General features: G+C 49.8%; 1 protein-coding gene across 2 annotated transcripts in view; it reads left to right on the top strand.

Annotated features, from left to right (window-relative positions):
* The window catches only part of LOC144828458 (ubiquitin carboxyl-terminal hydrolase CYLD-like), a 677,169-nt gene that overhangs the window by 317,381 nt on the left and 340,587 nt on the right, over positions 1-19,201 (top strand). For both annotated transcript variants that reach the window (XM_078686635.1, XM_078686637.1), the window contains one exon: positions 7,302-7,343. In XM_078686635.1, the coding sequence (XP_078542761.1) occupies positions 7,302-7,343 (42 nt within the window). The remainder of the gene's footprint in view (positions 1-7,301; positions 7,344-19,201) is intronic.

Below are 19,201 nucleotides of genomic sequence, written 5' to 3'. Positions count from 1 at the left end.
ATGTGTTTTCTTTCAGTTCCTTGTGTTAGGGAATGCAGTACTCACTAAAGTTTCTGTTGGAAAATTATGTCCATTTAGAACCTTCCTGAGTTTTTATTTTTGAGGATCACCTTGTGATCCCTGTTTTACATTGTAAGTCATGAGACTGTGACCCTTCCCTTTTTTTGTTCTTTTTTGTGCGACTGCTCACTCTTGAATCTGCAAGTGGTCATCAGACACCTTCTCTTTAGGATAACTCTAAGACCTTGGTGGTTGGCTCAGTTCTTTAAGTCAATTTTTTCTATGGTCTGGTGATAAAAATCTCCAAATCTGTTGACTTAGTACTACCTGTGGCATCTACATTTAGCTATTAATGATTCTTCAGGCTGTCCTCCAGTTAGTCGGTGTCCCCGCCATCTCAGTCAATGAAGGCGCACCCTATGTTTAAAGAAAGGGACCACTAAAATGTAAATATTAACATGTCCTAAGCCCTCTGTCAGTATCCTTAAGTGTACTAGAAGAATGTGCTGCTGTGATTTCATCGTTACACTGCCTGCGCCTTGAAAACATAACTTTTTCAGTGTCTCTTAAACTTTTCATGAAGATGGTCAGCCTAGGTAGTTGCTGACTGGCTGATTAGCTTATTTCTAATACTAATTTTGCAGCGTATCTTCAAATCCGTTTTCTTGTGTTATTTGTAGGTAATGATAAATTCAATTTTTTCACCTTTATTTCTGGTATCATTTTCATGATTTAGAAATATAGTTGCTATATTTTAAATATGGATAGTGCATATTTCTGAGATTCCTCACATTATGAATATCCCCAGGTGCCAGTATGGATCCCGAAAACTAAAAAGGTTGTGCTCCTGTTAACCGGTAGGTGGCCTAATGCGACTTCAATTGACTCATTTCTGCTCTGGAAGTAACGTACAGAGACTCGAATAGCCTTCACCTATGTGGGCTGACTTCAGTTCCTTTCTTTCTGCACCTTCAGATGCAGATCTAGAGCTCCGCTCCTCCTTTTTTTGCTCTACGAAGAAATTCATCTGCTGATTTTTTTCAGTGTGCAAGGAACATGTCGCCCAAAAAACAACATGATTTAAATCTCATTGGGACTGCTGAAAACAGTCGTCATTGACAGGTGCCCATGAGTTGTGCCTCTGTGCTTTTGTTCGATGTACAACTCCAAGACCTGTAATGACTGTGCCCAGATGAACCCAGAAGCCGTCAGAGGATGTAAAGTGAAGCTCTATGTGAAAAGCACTCGGAAATACCTCCTGGTCCCACTCATGATCGAAGTCAAGAGCGTGGACCCTCTCTCTCTTCCACAGTCGTTGTCGCAGCAGATCTTCTTTTCGGTTGAAATCACCAGGATAATCGAGGAAGAAACCCAAGAAGTCCAAACTGGACTCTCCCCTTGCTGCCACGCTGGTTCTCCAGAGAAGGCAGTAGGGCATCACCTGGCCAATAAATCTCACTCCCCTACCTCTAAAGAGCCAAGTTCATCTTTGATCACCATGTATCCCGAGTCCCTCTATCCATTGCGGACATCACAACAGGTCAAAGCATTTCAAGAGGTCATGCTAGACATCTTGGACACACCTCCAGCTCTCTCTGATACCGGTTGGGCCAGCAGGCTCACTGCCCCCTTTCCCCCCAGTGGCATCTGTGCCCCTAGATCCATCAGTGCCGACTGCGAGCCTGGCCTGAAATCTGCGCCGGCCCGTTGAATGTCAGTGCCAACACCAACTTCACTGATGCCAGAAAATCCGCCGAAACACTCTATAATATCCGACTCTGGACTGGCTTCACCACGACCAAGGCCACAGCCTTATATTAATATGGCACAACTGGTACTGAAATCCATCAGTCTCAGACACGATTCCACAGTGGTGCATGAACACTACATCAGCTTTTTGGCTCGGATCCCGACCAGAGCCAACCATATGAAGCCAACAATGAATGAATGAATGAATGAATACTCATTTCTATAGCGCGTGGTTACCCGGAGGCATCCCAGCGCTGCGGTGCATCAATTCATCATCCAAGAGATTACAGAAATAGGAAGGTTTTTAACATTTTTCTAAACCTAGTGTGGTTCTGTTCCATCCGAATAGAGTCCGGCAGATTATTCCAGAGCTTGGCTGATTGGACAGAAAAACGTCTGCCGCCCATACGGATTCTCCTTATTCGTGAGACTGTCAGAAGATTCTTACTACTGGATCTCAAGGACCTATTGGTTTGGTAAGGGCAGAACAGAGGTTGGATTAGAGCAGGACCTATCTTGAGGAGGGCTTTATGAACAATGGTCATCGCCTTGAATTCCACCCTTTGTTGTATTGGCAACCAATGGAGTTGTTGGAGTGCTGGTTTAGCGGAAGTTCGGCGCGGTGTCTTTAGAAGCATCCGGGCCGCACAGTTCTGTACCGTCTGGAGGACCCTGAGTGTCCCCAGTGGTGCGCCTAAGTATACTGCGTTGGCATAGTCCAGGCGTGTTAGAATCAGGGCCTGGACTAATATCCGCCTTGCTTCGAACGGGAGTAATTTAATAATTTTCCTAAGGGCTCGCATCAGGGCGAAACAGGTTGCTGCTACCTTCTGAGCTTGTGCCAAAAAGTTAAGAGCTGGGTCCAGCCAGACCCCTAAGCTCTTAATTTCCTTTTTGGGGGTAGGGGGGTGTCCTAAGATAGTAGGCCACCATCCGTCCACCGTTGATGGAGCATCATGTCCCAACATCATGATCTCCGTCTTTGTTCCATTGAGTTTCAAAAAGGAGGCATCCATCCACTCACGAACCTTACTGAGACAAGAGGAGAGTTTATCATAGGAAGACATCCGATCAGAAAAGGTGATGATAAGCTGTGTATCATCAGCATACGTCACTAGTTGCACTCCCCAGGGTAACACCACCTCAGCCAGAGGCCTCATATAGATATTAAATAATGTTGGGCTGAGGGATGACCCCTGGGGAACGCCACAGTGAAGATGCACAGGTGGAGAACAGATGTCATCCTCAAATACAGAAAAAGTCCGATCGGAGAGGAAGGATTGTAACCATTTCAGCGCGGTCCCAGTGACACCCACATCACCCAACCTTTGAATCAGGATGGAGTGATTAACGGTGTCAAAGGCCGCGCTGAGATCTAATAATAGTATGGCCGCACAGCTGCCCTGATCTACAATCCTTCTTGCTTCCTCAATTACAGCCACCAGTGCAGTCTCGGTGCCTTGTTTGCGCCTGAATCCTGTCTGGGAAGGGTGGAGTAGATTATGGGTTTCCAGATGGTTGGAAATCAGGGAATTAACATACTTTTCAGTAAGTTTGCTAATTGTGGGCAGCAAAGAGATAGGGCGATAGTTCGCCCAGTCATCGGGGTTGAGGTTGGGTTTTTTCAGTAATGCCTTCACTCTAGCATGTTTCCAGTGAAGGGGAACTTCCCCGGTTGTGAGTGAGGCACTAATCACCTCCTTAATCACCGGGGCCACAACATCAGAGACTAGGTTGAGCATGGTGGGAGGTGCTACATCGGCAGGTGAACCTGTTTTAAGGTTACTTAGAAGTGATTGAACCTCCCGACAGTCAGGAGGAGGAAATGTCTCAAGGAGATTTACCTCCAAACTAGGGGATACCGCTGATAAACATGGTATATCATGGAAAGTGGAATAAATGTCTGTAATTTTTGAGACAAAAAAATGTGCTAGTTCTCTACAGCGAATATATGCAAGACTAGGATCAGCGGTGGGAATAGGTGGAGTAACCAGGGACTTGAATATTTTAAAGATTTCCCTAGAGGAGCTTGAGGCCGAGATGATTTTCTCCTGATAATAGTTGGATTGGGTGGATTTAATCAATTTTTTATAGTTGCGAAGGGCAGTCCTATAAGTATCCTTACTGTTTTGTTGGTAGTCTTTTCTCCAGAGCCTCTCCTTCTGTTTACAAAGTTGTTTAAGGGTTTTAAGCTCTGGGGTGTACCAGGCTTTTTTATTTGCTCCAATACGATGGGAAAGCCCAACCTTCGGTAGGGTCTGATTCAATGAGCCCTCAAGCCAACGGTTAAAACAGTCATTAGCGTCTGAAGGACAATTAGTAGTTTCTGGTACAGTTTCTAAAAGATTGAGTGTCCATTTCTCAGTTACTAATTTAGACCAGGGACGTCTGTATTTTTTTACAAAGCAAGCCTGGCCTATCTGTTCCTGGCGGGTAAGAGAGAAGGACAAAAGAGAGTGATCGGACCATGGAATTGAGGTATTATTCATAAACACAAGCGTGTTTAAATTAGTGTAACAATGGTCCAGGGTGTGTCCTGCTCTGTGCGTGGGGCCATGAACAATTTGTCTAAGTTGGACTGTGTTTAACGCTGTCAGCAAAGTCTGACAGATTGAAGTATCCGATTTATCTAACTGAATGTTGAAATCTCCCAGCACCGTGAAGTTGGGAGTATTGCAAGATAGATTGCTGACTGAACTTAACAAATCTTCACAAAACTGTCCCGTTGGTCCCGGAGGTCTGTAGACCAAGAGGCCTGAGAGCGAACATGTAGGGGAGAGAGTAATAGAGAACATCATACACTCTGACCCCGGAATGAGGACTTTCTCTGTTCTGCAGTTTATTGATTTTTTATGTGCTATAGCAATCCCTCCTCCTCGTCCATCCATTCGATCTTGCCTCGACAAAGCATAGTTCGGAGGGAGGGCCCGAACAACATCAGGGTTGGAGCCGTCATTGGTCCACGTTTCTGTGAGGAAAAGGACTTCAATATCTGAATCCTCCAGTAGCATGGAGATCTCAAGGGCATGCTTAGGTAGGGATCGGCAGTTCAACAGAGCCAGTGAGAAAGGAGGCTGCTCATGGGTCCTTATATCTGGGTTAAAATGATAGTGGCAGCCCGAACATGACTCATGATCCTTATAGGTGTTTAGCAAGCTACAAGTGGGATCAATCTTACCTCTTAAGGACATGAGTTGGTTGCTGTTATATGATATAAGGGGATCGTTACCAGGTAATAGGCCAGGGGGTCTGGCCCCTGGGCCCGGCGTGGCCCGGACGGGCCCAGACGGGCTTGCCTTTGGCGCGCCTTCGGCGCGCCCGCTGCGCCCGCCCGCTGCGCCGGCGAAATCCTCCCTCCATTTTATAACACAAAAGAGGCGGGAAGGTGGCCTGAAAGCTGGTGCGGGGATCGTAATTCCCTCAACAATGGTGGGGATGAGGAAGAGTTTGCCTCACCCTATTATGAAGTCAATTGGAACATGGACGCACAGGATGCCGGTGAACTAGACACCTCAATGGTACTCTGTTGGTTTCCCTTACTGAACCAGTCACTGGGATTCAGAAGGCTGCTAAGGTCCTAGACCTTCACCACCCTACTACAGAGGTGAAAACAAATGTCCTGCAGCCTGGCAAAGCTCCAGCAAAACCTCTTTTGCCTTTCAATGAAGACCTCACTGCCACAGTATTTTACATTATGGCTGTACCATGCTGTGGCCTGTCAGTCATCCGACTGGTCGTCTTCTGCCATATACCTACTCTATGTGACCCGGATTTCTTAATCCATAATCCCACCACTGAATGCTTGGTGGGGCAGGCATACACCAGCAGGGTGAACCCTAACTCCTTCCCAACCAGTCCTTCTGAGATGTGTGGATATGTTCAGGAAGCACATTTTCTCCTTGGCTGCCTTGCGTTGAGGTCAGGCAATGCAAACTATTTACTTGGTCATTACACCCCTGCCCATTAGGATGTCGTTGCTGAGCTTTTACCTGCAATCCTACTTGCTTCTATAGCCTCAACAATTCAGGACGTCAGAATAATGGCTAAATTAGTCACCTACTTGGTCCTAGACAGGTGACCTTAATGAACATACCTTTTGACTGTGCCCTCCTGTTTGGTGAAAAGGCAGACTCGTCCCTAGAAAGTTTGAATGAAAGCCAACCAGCAGCTCACTCTTTCGGCCTTTCATCTCCAGTATGGCAATTCCAGCATTATTTCGCCCTTCTATGGGTTATGCCAGGGTCTTGGCCCACCGACCACATCAGGTCCCGCCACCCTGCACAACAGGTCTCCCAAATCTTTTGGTGTGGGGGCTTTTGACAGACCGCAACCTTGCCATCAGGGGCAACATATGGCCCAGTCCTCCACCCCTGTGGCAAGTAATCTTGAATCCCCTTTAGTGTACCCTTAACGGCACACACCCATTTGGTAGGAGGCAAGATCAGCCGCTTCCTGCAGGTGTGGCAACACTTTACCTCTCACAAATGAGTCCTGCAGATTGTCCAGTAATACTGTGTCCTGATAATCCTTTCTGACCTAGTGCACCTACCACCTTCACCTGTCTGTCTTATGACTGGAAAGGCAGGCTCTTTTGGCCGAAGGAGCCATAGAGTGGGTACCGGCCTCCGAAGTGGGAACTGCGTGTTATTCCGGCTACTTCCTTGTGCCGAAGAAAGATGCAGGAAGATAGTGAAAGAGACTATTCTAGGATAGGGTGGAGCCCTATCCTAGAATAGTCTCTCTCACTATCTTCCTGCACAAAGAAAAATTCTAGATGCTCCCCCTGGCCCAAGGGCTGTCTGTCCTGGAGCCCAAAGACTGGATATTAACATGTTGGCTTTTGACCAGCTGACTCTTATATTCACATTCCCGTTCTGCAGGTCCAAAGGTGCTATTTGCAGTTGAAGGTGGGCTACGAACACTTTCAGTTTGACGTGCTCCCTTTAGGCTTCACCAGTGACCCATGGATGTTCACTAAGGTAATGGCGGTGGTTGCTGCCCATCTACGGGCCTGACCCACTAATTGTCCGCTACTTGATGACTGGCAGTTGAAGGCATGCTCGCTACAGTCAGTCACGGACCACATCCAGATGATGGATAACCTTTTGACTTCTTTTTGCCTCTCTTGGTAGGCCTCTCCAGGTCATTGAACAAGCCTAAGACCTTACTCATGTCAAAAGACAGGCCTGTGCCTCGGCATACACACTAGAGAAGATTCTGGGGTCAAAATCAGGATTCATCTATATTGACGTTGGTTCTGTTCTCTAGTTTTTGAATCTACTGTCCAATATTTTGCGGGTCCATAATCCTATTGATTAAGTGTTCAGTGGAGGTTCAATCTGGTCAGTGTATGGGCAACAATTTAGCTTCATGTGGTTAACTCCACTGGAAGATAAGGGGTAATTGAACAGAGCAGAGGTAAGGTCCTTGCACTCAAAATAGGATATTGAATGACTCCATAAATTGCAGATTAAAGTGCTAAAACTAGAGTGTTGAAATGTTGCCTATGAATATTTTGACTGACATGTTTGATCTACTTTCCTATTTTACAGATTTATCTGCCATAAAGCAAGAGTCAACACAGGAAATGTATGGTAAGATTTTAGCTGAACGTTATAACTCTTTTCAGAGAACCATGAAACCATATTTCTTCTCATGGTGAACCTGTAGCCTGTAATGTCGATGACTGGGAAAGAGGCTCTTGATATTAGTATACAAGTACTTTAAATATGTAAGCATTATTGCTTTTTAGTGATCTCACAAAACTCCATAGTTACAGCTGTACGGTTTATCGTTACCTTTTAAAGTCCTCTGCTAATGGCACATTTCCTCCTGGGCTCCCCCGTCCGTCACGGCTCTGCCGATTGAACAAAAAGGAGTTCAGGACGCTGAAAGCAGTGACAAAGCAATTCCGCGACGGCCGCCACCATTGGACGGCAGCGGGCTTGCTTTTCCTGCTTCCCAGCATAAATTGAAAGCCTGGTGGCGACGCACAGTGGACGCGCACAGCATGCGCGCCACCCGCGTGCCAAAAGCAAGCCTTTTAGCGTCCGTTTGTGCCAGACCATCGCCAGGAACCCTGCATCTCCTTTACCAGGTATTTCCCCTTCACCCACATACATACCACTATACCACTACAGTAACAAAGACCTACTCAACCTTAGAACCTATTACTCCCAATGCCCCCCCCATCTTTCAATTCCTCTGGAAGGTCCATTTGCCTGTCTGAAGTGCAGGTTCACATACTCCCCACTAAACATACAGAAGCAATGGATAAGGAGCAACCTAACCAGGTGCTCAAATCCTCTACAAAATCCCTCAACTCCGGGATCACCTAATAAATCATTGAATCTTTCATCAATGCTCAAATGTATCTACTTCAATGCCAGGTTGATTTCCAAGTACTCAGTGGAAATTTGGGACCTTCTCACTTCAACACAACCAGACCTATGCTTTATAACCGAGACAATGCTTAGCGTCCCAATAGCATTCCATGAGAACTACAAATTAATTAGGCAATCTAGGGATCTGAAATTAGGAGGAGTAGCCCTAGCCTTCAAGGACACCTTGAGAGTGAAAATACTCGACTCCTTACTCACTAACTGGGTGGAACTAATCATATTTAAATTCTTCCCCCCATATGACAACCCCTGGAATGGTTCTCTCGTCTACTGCCCTCCAGGACAAAAAAAGGATTTCCCCCCAAATCTTTGAGACCTTATGTTCTCTTCCTCCTAATTGGCGACTTTAACTACTACATCAATACAATCACAGACCCCGATGTTCCTATTCTGCTATCAAACCTCGAAATGTTAAACTTGCATCTCACAAAAACTGGTTCCACCCACTATGCCGGACATATGTTGGACCTCATTTTTTCAACTACTAAGCTATCACTAATTGACACCCGATTACCAATAACATGGACAGATTGCTTTCAGGTCTTGATAACGACAGTCCCCAGGCCAACAATATAACCATCACAAGACCCTGGAAACAAATTACTCTTGATGCATTTCAAGCAGTTTTTCCCATCACCAACCTTGACAAATCACATGACATAAACACAGCTCTCACACAGTTCAGTGACTAACTTACCTATCCCTTTGACACCGTAGCTCCCTTTAAATCTTAGCCAAAGAAAAATTCAGGCACAATGCATCCTGGTACACGGCTGAACTAAAAATTGACAAGTCTCGCGGTAGAAGACTCAAGCGCAATTGGAGAAGGTAAAAAACGACCACAGGTAAACAATTATACAAAGATGCCTTAAGTGCTTACCATGCAGAAATAAAGGGGCATTGCAAACAACACTTTGTTCAAAAAATCAATCTGGCAGGGAACTCCTCCAAGGAACTATTTAAAATCGTAAAGACCTTTGCAAAACCACAGGCATGCTCCATCGGTATCCCTGCCTTGCAATCATTTTGCCATAAACTGGCTCCTTACTTTCAAACTAAGATTGACACTATATTGGGGAGGAGCTACGCGCGCATCCAGGATGGCCGCGTAGGCACAGGGCTCCCGAGTCCCTCGCTGCCCTCCGCTTATATCCTGAACGATATCCTGATTTTGACTACGGGTTCTTGCAGATGTACCTCAGCTGATACCTAAGCTGTTTTCAAAATTTCATTTGGACTTCGGGAACCGCAGATACACCGACCGGAGTTTTGGAGGCCCGCCCCACGGCGACACCGGGAGCTGGCATACCAAGGCGCCGGGGAGTAATTGAACAACAGCGGCCTGAGGGGTTTCCCCTGTTGCCCTGAGTTGACTTTCGGTTTCGTTTTTGAGCCGCTGCCTTCTCCGACTGCGTGATTGCCTCGCTCCTCCATCGGGGTCCAGCCTAACTTTGCTGCCTGACTATGCACCAACTGTTCTGAGGGTCCGGGTGTTGGGCTGAGCTGCTGCTTCTGCCCTTTCGGCCCACTTTCGTTATTTGCGGTGGTCGGTGGGTGAGCGGCCATTTTCACCAGGTCTCGCGGGCCCCCTCGGGGCTCACCATTCAACATGACCACCAGGCCTGACAACGAGAAGCGGAAGACTAAAACGCCTCTACGCGGGGGACCGATTCAAACCAACGTCATGGATCGCTATACCCAACCCAAGGGGTCCCCCGGTGGTGCCTGTCGAGCTTATGAGGGCCCCACTGACGATCCACCTACGATGGCCGAATTGACCTTGCAGGACGTCATGGGCGCCATTGCCAACATGCAGACTTCCATTGGTCAGCAATATGAGGCTCTCGCTCTCAAAATAGACACTGTGGCAGTTGATGTTACTTTGATCAGAGCTGATTTGTCGAAGACCAATGAAAGGGTCAAGTCTCTGGACCTGAAGACTTCTAGCCTCACGACCAATGTCTCTGATCTGCAAACGGAAATTGGACGTTTGCGCTCCTCCAACGATCTCATGGTCCATCGCCTGGAGGATTTTGAAAATAGGACCCGGCACAACAACATACGCCTTGTCGGGGTTCCTGAGTCCTCTGGTGCCTCGGCAACTGATCTGCTCGTGGAGGACATCGTCTTAAATCATCTGGCCCCCACAGGCCTGAGTAAATTCTTTGCTGTGGAGCGTGCCCATCGAGTGCCGGGCGGAAAACCGAAGTCGGGCGCCACGCCGAGACCTATCATCGCCAGGATCTTCAATTTTAGGGACAGGGACACAATCCTTCAGGCCTCGAGAGTAAGTGGCCCCGTCAAATTTGAGAATACGACGGTGAGTTTCTACCCGGACTTCACGCAGCTTGTTCAGAGACAAAGGATGGAGTTTCAGGGAGTGAAACGAAGGCTGAGAGACTTGGGCCTGAAATACGCAATGCTTTTTCCGACCAGGCTGCGTGTCGAATATGAAGACCGGACTTTCTTCTTTGATCGTCCGGACGGAGTTAGTGACTGGCTGGATACCCTTCCCAAACAGACTGCCTCAACCGGGCATCCGGGTGGAGCCGAGGGCAGCGTATCGGAACGAGAGTGACATTCTGTTTCCTGATTTCTGAACATTCACGTACTATTCAGCTGGGTTCGATGTTTCTCCTATTACTGTGTCCTATTGCTATGTACCCGGGGGTGGCGGGGGGAGTGGGACTCTTTTCTCCTCAGGGGTTTCTTTTTGTAGACTAGTTTAATAATGGGGCGACAGGCACACTGCAAGTTGGGGTGGCTTTTGAGTCTAACGCAGGGGTGCAGGGTGGGGGGCGTTGTAACGGGTTCTCGTTGGGGGGTGGTGGGAGGTTCTTGGGTGTTTGTGGTTTTTTTTCAAGGCACCGTATCGTATTTCTGCTTGATTGGGTCATTGTGTTCGTTGTGGGGTGGGCTCTGCACATCTTTTTGGGATGGGGGTTAGTGGGTTGAAACTAATGTGTTGGAATGTCAATGGGTTGGGAGACAGGATAAAACGGGGTGTGGTGTTGCAGCTTCTGCGGCGCCTCTCCCCCGATATTGTGTTGTTGCAGGAAACGCATCTGGTTGGGAACACGTGCCATGCCATGAATCGGAGAGGGTATCGTCTAGTGGCACATTCTGGCTTCACCTCTGGTTCTAGGGGTGTGGGTATCCTCGTCGGGTCCTCCCTCCCCTTGGCAATTGATGCTGTGCTTCTTGATGATAGGGGGCGCTATGCCGCTCTCACTGGTAGGTGGGTGGGGCGGACGGTCTCATTTGTCACTGTCTATGTTCCACCGGGTCTACAGACCTCGACTTTTGCTGATCTTGGGCGTGTAGTGCTGGGGCTCCCTAAGGGTATTTTGGTGATAGGCGGAGACTTCAATGCGGTAGTCTCCGGTGACATAGATCGCTACCCCCCCAGGGATCTCCCCAAGTCGCAATCCTGGCTACGTGGGTTCCTGGAGACACTTGGTCTGGTGGACTGTTGGAGGTTGCTGCACCCGAATCAGGCGCAATACACCTTTCACTCTGGAGCCCATGGCAGTATGTCCAGTCTCGACTATATTCTGTTGCCGGCGGCGCTGTCCTCCTCCGTTGGGGAGGTGAGGCACCTCGCCCGGGGCATATCCGACCACTCCCCAGTCTGGCTTAGCATGGATACTACCATAAGTAATGAGGGACGGGTCGCACCTATCAACCCCTGGTTTCTTCGCAATCCCAAGACCCGTTCCGAATTGGTGAAATCCCTTGATCATTATTTTGTAGAAAATGTGGGATCTGTGTCATCTTCTGTATCGTTGTGGGAGGCGTTTAAGACTGTGATACGTGGGCAGGCCCTGTCTTTGATCGCCACCGCCAAGAAAAGTAAGCATGAAGAGGTGGTCCGTCTGGAGGCGGAAATAACCGCACTGGAGAGTGGCTTGGAGCGGTGTGTGTCCCGTGCCAAACTTCATTCCCTCAGCCTCAAACAATTAGATTATAAGGCCCTGGTTACTGATGCTGTGAAGGTCATGGGCAGGGAACAGCAGGGCAGACTGTATGATGTTGGGGACAAGGCGGGTAAATTGATTGCGTGGCTGGACAAGAAAGAGAGGGCGAGTCGGGTAGTCCCTGTGGTTGAGAACCTTGATGGAGTGTGCGTGACTGACCCGGTTGCGATTGTTGAATGCTTTGCGGAACACTTCCGAACAGTGTATGCTCCGGTCTCTGACAGACCGGAAGCTGACTCTCATTTGTTGCTTCGCGATATTACTTTGCCCTGCCTGTCTGCGGCTGACAGAGACCTGATGGACGCGGTGCTGTCGGCTGATGAGGTGGCTACTGCCATTCGTTCAATCAGCTTTGGTAAGGCCTTGGGCCCTAATGGTCTGCCCATTGAACTGTATAAACTGTGCCCGGACACGCTGGCTCCATATCTCCGTGATATGTTTCTAGAGTCCCGTGGCTTTGGCTCCCTTACACGTGACCAGCGTCTCGCTACTATCGTAGTGATTCACAAGGAAGGGAAGCCACGGGATCGCTGTTCTTCTTATAGACCGATCTCGCTTCTAAACGCTGAACCGAAAATTCTGGCTAAGGTATTAGCTAACCGCCTGACGACTGTTATCAGCGACCTGGTCCATCCGGATCAGTCCGGTTTCATCCCGCACCGCAATACGGCGCTTAACCTGCGGCGCTTGCACGGTGCACTCGCGAGGGCGGCGTTGCTCCATGAAACAGCCAACTTGGCTTCCTTGGATGCCACGATGGCCTTTGATACTCTTGAGTGGCCTTATCTCTGGGCCGCTCTTGTGAAATTCGGATTCGGCCCCGGGTTCATCGGCTGGGTGAAACTCTTGTATGCGGAGCCCCTGGCGCAGGTGGTTGTGAATGGTCGGGTCTCAGCGTCTTTTGTTCTCGGGAGGGGCACGCGACAGGGCTGCCCATTGTCACCACTGCTTTTCGCTCTCGCCCTTGAGCCGCTGGCTGCCTGGTTGCGCTGGGAGCCCTCGCTTAAGGGGATCCGGTTGGCCCCGGACTTTGAGGATCGCGTTTCGCTTTATGCGGATGATATTTTATTGTACCTTACGTCCCCTCGAAAATCTCTCAATGTTTTGTTCGATGTGCTCACTTCGTTTGGGAAAAATTCGGGCCTTGTTATCAACTGGGCTAAATCCTGTGTATACGTGCTCTCGAGCGGTCCTCCTCCCCTGCCTCGCAGATGCCCCATTCGGATCTCTGCGACGGGCTTTAAATACCTGGGGATCTTTATAACTCTGTTCTCCCCCCTTCAACGATTGAGACTCGACGTTGAGTGCTGGCGCGGGTTGCCGCTTTCGCCGCTCGGGCGCACTGCCCTTTTTAAAATGATGGCCCTGCCGAGGTTTTTGTACGCGCTGCAGAATACGTTCGATATTATTCCGGCGAGCTACTTTAGGGAGGTTGAAAGCCTGCAGAGACGGTTAATTTGGGATGGACGTTCGCGTATTTCCCTCGCTAAACTCACTCTTCCCTGGTATGATGGGGGTATAGCGTTGCCGGATATTAGGCGTTACTATTGGGCCTCGCAACTGAATGCGATCAATCACGCGACATACGCGCCTGCTCCTAACCCGGCGTTTGAGATGGATAAGTATTTGCTACCGGGCGGGGACTACAGGAGGGCACTCTACTCCAAGGCGGCGGGCAAGGATTTATCTGGACCTACCAAGGTTGCTGTACGAGTGTGGCATGCTGCGAATGCGTCTGTGGGTTGGGAAGGTCGATTGACTCATGCGACCCCCTTGTATGCTTCTGAAAGGTTGGGATGTCTCTGTAAGACGAAACGGTTTGAAAAATGGGATATGATTGGTATTAGCTGCGTGAGCGATCTTTGGGTCAAGGGCAAAATCAAGACCTTTGCGGCACTACAGTCAGAATATGAATTGAGTGACAAGGAATTCTTCCGATACACACAGATTCACCATGCCTTGAGTTCGGTTCTCCCGGCAGGTACTGTCATCCCCGAGTCCTCCCCCTTGAAGATAGGCTCCTTGACGGCCACGTCCCCGATAGTACCATTTCCCTGATATATAAGAAGTTGATCAACACCCGAGTGGATCTGTTAGTGCGACGACGAGGATTGGCAGGCTGCATTATCCTCGCCTAAGGAAGTTGCGATCCCTGCCCGTCTCCGTTTCGTTCAGCTCAAGATCTTACATCGTGTATATATTACTGGTCCGCACTTGATTCGCATGGGTTATTCCTCGGATGGGTTATGTAAGCGTGGTTGTGGGATGCTTGGTACTTTCCTCCACATACTTTGGGAGTGTCCGGAGGTGGTGCGGTTCTGGACGAATGTGCATATTGTGATGGGTAGAGTCACGGGGGGTGGTGCTGCAGCCCGAAGCCAGGCGGTGCCTGTTGAATGTGTGGGAGCCGAATGATTATAGTGTGGCCCAGACGCGGTGGGTGACCTTGGGGAATATGATTGCAAAAAGAGATGTAGTGCAGTTGTGGGGTTCCCAGCGCCCGCCCACGGTATCGGTGTGGAAGGAGAATATGGACTGGTGTATGTTCAGAGAGAAGACTGTGTATGTGGCGCGGGGCACACCCAGAAAATGGAATAGTATTTGGAGCCAATGGAACGCGTACCGTGGAAATCTATGTGTGCCTCCGTTTGTGGACAGCCCCGAAGTCCCTCTGTCCCCCTGATCCGGCATTCCATGTCTTGTGTGTTTTTGTTATCCTTCAATTTGTTTCCCCGCTGGCCCCCTCCCCACAATATGTATTATTGATCTGTTGTGTAATATCGTGCCTAGGTGTCCTCCTATTTGAACACATGTCCATGTACACTGTTTTCTTTTTGCCTTGTACTTTGTTTCTCTTTCTTTCAATAAAAAGTTTTTTTTAAAAAAGATTGACACTATTTATAACAGTTTCCACGCCAGAACCGGTCCACCAATCACAGTATCTCACAACCCCAACTCCATAGGACTTGACCATTTTGATCCTATCTCACCAACACATATACGGGACTTGTTAACCAAAATAAAAACAGGGGCCCGGTTGACCTCTGTCCCCCAAAAAACGTTACCTTCTGGCACCTCTGCTTGCCCCAATCATTACCGTAGTATGCAATAAATCTCTAAGCCTAGCCTCGATTCCCAGTCAATGGAAGGCAGCCCAGGTTACACCCATCTTAAAGAAATCGAATACTGATCCAAATGAGCCGCAAACTACCGTCCAATAGCTCTCCTCCCCTTGTTGGGAAAGATATTGGAGATGCATGTTAACAAACCGCTCACTACCTACTTGGAGAGCAACAGCCTACTTGACATCTCCCAGTCATGCTTTAGACCATCCCATAGCACTGAGACTACGCTAGTCACAGTAGTTCACTCCATCAGACTAGCCCTGGATGATCGACAGCCAGCCATGCTGATTCTGCTGGATGGGAGACATTGTTTACAACAAATGAGCTACAACGCATTCCATTACAACGTTTTCATTACAACAACCGCGTTGTTATAACGCAAGCCATTACAACACAAGTCATTACAACGACTTGCTGTAGGGGGCAGGAGGTGCTGGATTTAAAATCTAACACCTTCCCTACTGTTGCACAGCCTGGAGTTAGAATAGTGAATGCTACTATTCCCACATCCAGCGCCCCCTACAGCAAGTCGTTGTAATGACTTGCATTGTAATGGTTTGTGATGCAACAATGCTGTTGTTGTAGCCCATTTGTTGTATCATCCCATATTCCTGCTGGATATATAAGCCACATTCTCACACCAAATCTCACACTAAATCCTGGTGCAGCATCTCCAGCAGATAGGCATCCAGGGGAGAGCATTGGACTGGTTTGTAGATTTTCTCAACAACAGAGTTCAGACAATCTCCATGGGGACATTCCACTCCTGAACCATATCACTGAACAAAGGTGTCCCTCAGGGCTCTCCCCTAAGCGCTACACTTTTCAATATCTACATAACCATATTAGGTTCTCTCCATGACAAAGCAGGTCTACGCCGTCTCGTCCTCCTGCTTCAACACCCTCCGCATGCTCTGCAAGATCTACAGGTGGATCCCCACTGAAACAAAAACGGTCACCCAGGCCCTCGTCAGCAGCCGGCTGGACTACGGAAACACCCTCTACGCAGGAGCCTCGGCCAAACTCCTGAAACTACTACAACGCATTCAGAACACCTCTGCACGCCTGGTCCTCGACATCCCTCGCCTCAGCTACATCGCACCCCACCTGAGAGACCTGCAATGGCTACCTGTCAACAAGAGGATCACCTTTAATCTCCTAACCCACGCACACAAGGCACACCGGACCAGCCTACTTCAACAGATGGCTCAGCTTCTACACACCCAACTGCCAGCCCAGCTCCGCCGACCTCGCCCTCGCCACAGTCCCCCGCATCCGAAGAGCGACCTCCGGCGACAGATCGGTCTCTCTCCTCGCCGCCAAGACTTGGAACACCCTCCCCATCCTCCTACGGTAGACCCAGGACCTGCTAACCTTCAGAAGACTCCTCAAGACCTGGCTATTCGAGCAGTAGCAGCATCCCCTCCCCCCCAGCGCCTTCAGACTCTCACGGGTAAGTAGTGCGCTTTACAAATGTTCTGATTGTTTGATTGATTGGTTCGAAACATTCTCGTATGCATATGACACTCATTTAATCAATCAATCAATTTGTATAGCGCACTACTCACCCGTGAGGGTCTCAAGACGCTGAGGGTGGGTGGGGGGTAGCAGCTACTGCTCGAACAGCCAGGTCTTGAGGTGTCTCCTGAAGGTCAGCAGGTCCTGGGTCTGACGCAAATGGGTGGGGTGCTCCACGTCTTGGCGGCGAGGTAGGAGAAGGATCTGCCGGTGGTGGTTCTGTGTATGTGTGGGACGGTGGCAAGGGCGAGGTCGGCGGAATGGAGCTGGCGATTTGGGGCGTAGAAGGTGAGCTGCTTGTTGAGGTATGCTGGTCCGGCATTGTGGAGTGCTTTGTGAGCGTGCGAGAGGAGCTTGAAGGTGATCCTCTTATTGACAGGCAGCCAGCGCATGTCCTTCAGGTGGGCAGTGATGTGGGAGTGGCGGGAGATGCAGAGGATGAGGCGTGCAGAGGCGTCCTGTATACTTTGCAGTCTTTTCTGGAGTTTGGTCATGGTTCCAGTGTAGAGGGCGTTGCCGTAGTCCAGTCTGCTGCTGACGAGGGCGTGGGTGACCTCTTTCTGGTTTAGGTGAGGATCCATCTGTAGATCTTACAAAGCGTGGGGAGGGTGTTGAAGCAGGATTAGGAGATGGCGTTGACTTGTTGTGTCATTGAGGGTGATGAGTCCAGGATGAATCCCAGGTTGCTTGCGTGGTCGGAGGGCGTCGGTGTGGCTCCCAGTGCGGCCGGCCACCAGGATTCGTCCAAGGCAGAGGGGTTGAGGATGAGGACCTCCGTCTTGTCGGAGTTCAGTTTTAGGCGACTGTTCTCTATCCAGTCGGCAATGGCCTTCAGTCCTTCGTGGAGGTTCGTTTTAGTGGTGGCGGGGTCCTTGGTGAGTGAGAGGATCACCTGGGTGTCGTCGGCATAGGAGACGATGTTGAGGTTGTGCGAGCGGACGATGTTGGCGAGTGGAGCCATGTAGACGTTGAAAAGGGTAGGGCTGAGGGATGATCCTTGGGGCATGCCGCAGATGATCTTGGTGGCTTCCGAGCGGAATGGGGGAGGCGGACCCTCTGGGTTCTGTCGGTGAGGAAGGAGGTGATCCAGCCCAGGGCCTTGTAGCCGATTCCTGCGTTGTGGAGGTGTGTGCCGAGGGTTTGGTGACAGATGGTGTCAAAGGAGGCAGAGAGGTCCAGGAGGATGAGGGCTGCAGTTTCGCCGTTGTCCAGCATGGTCCTGATGTCATTGGTGGCGGCGATGAGGGCAGTTTCGGTGCTATGCTTGCTGCGGAATCCTGATTGGGATGGGTCCAGGATGTTGTTCTCCTCAAGGAAGTGGGACAGTTGCTTGTTGATGATCTTTTCGATGACTTTCGCAGGAAACTGGAGCAGGGAGATGGGCCAGAAGTTCTTAAGGTCCTTTGGGTCCCCTGTGGGTTTCTTGAGTAGTGCGTTGACCTCTGCGTGTTTCCAGCTCTCTGAGAATGTGGCAGTCTCGGAGGAGCTGTTGATGATCTTTCGGAGTTGGGGAGCGATGATGCGGTTGGCTTTGTTGAAGATGTGGTGGGAGCAAGGATCGGATGGTGAGCTGGGGTGGATGGTGTTCATGGTCTTGATGGTGTTGTCGTCGTTGACGTGGGTCCAGGAGGTTGATGAGGCTGTGGGTTGGAGAGTCAGTGGTCTTAGCGGCTGTTGGTAGGGTCTGGGTGTGGAAGCTGCTGTGGATGTCTGCGATCTTGCGGTGAAAGAAGGAGGCTAGTGAGTCTCAGAGGTCTTGTGACGGTGGGATGTCGTTGGTGCTGGAGCTGGGGTTGGAGAGTTCCTTCACGACGTTGAAGAGCTCTTTGCTGTTGTGTGCGTTGTTGTTGATACGTTCCTGGAAGGAGGTCCTTTTGGAGGCTCGGATGAGTTGGTGGTGCTTACGGCTGGCATCCTTGAGGCCAGCGTGGTTGTCCGGTGTCTGCTCATGGCGCCACTTCTTCTTGAGTTTTCGGCACTTCTGTTTAGACACCTCCGTTTGGCGAGGGTGTTGGCACAGTCGTTGATCCATTGCCAGAGGTTGCGGGTGGCTGTGTATTTCGGCAGTGTCGGTAGGTGGGTTGCAGGCAAGGGTGGTGATGAGCTAGTCCTCGGTGATCCTGTTCCAGCTGCGGTGGGTGATTTGTTGCGTGTGTTGCTGCGCGGTGGGTTTCTCGAAGGCGAAGTGGACGTAGTGGTGGTCGGTCCACTGGAGTTCAGCATGTGGCTGAAGGTGATGTGTTTGCTGGCGGAGAGGATGGGGTCTAGCGTGTGTCCGGCGGTGTGGGTGGGGACCTCGACGAGCTGTATGAGACAGAGGTTGGCAAGGTTGTCGAGCAGGGCGATGAAGTTGCTGTCATTGGTTTTCTGGAGGTGGAAATTCAGGTCTCCAAGGAGGATGTAGTCCGTGGACGCAAGGGCGTGCGTGCTG

Source organism: Lissotriton helveticus, chromosome 4_1 (genome assembly GCF_964261635.1).
Source record: "Lissotriton helveticus chromosome 4_1, aLisHel1.1, whole genome shotgun sequence".
In the NCBI taxonomy this organism is placed as follows: domain Eukaryota; kingdom Metazoa; phylum Chordata; class Amphibia; order Caudata; family Salamandridae; genus Lissotriton; species Lissotriton helveticus.
The sequence above is the reverse complement of the archived record's forward strand: the minus strand, read 5'-3'. Positions and strand labels throughout refer to the sequence as shown.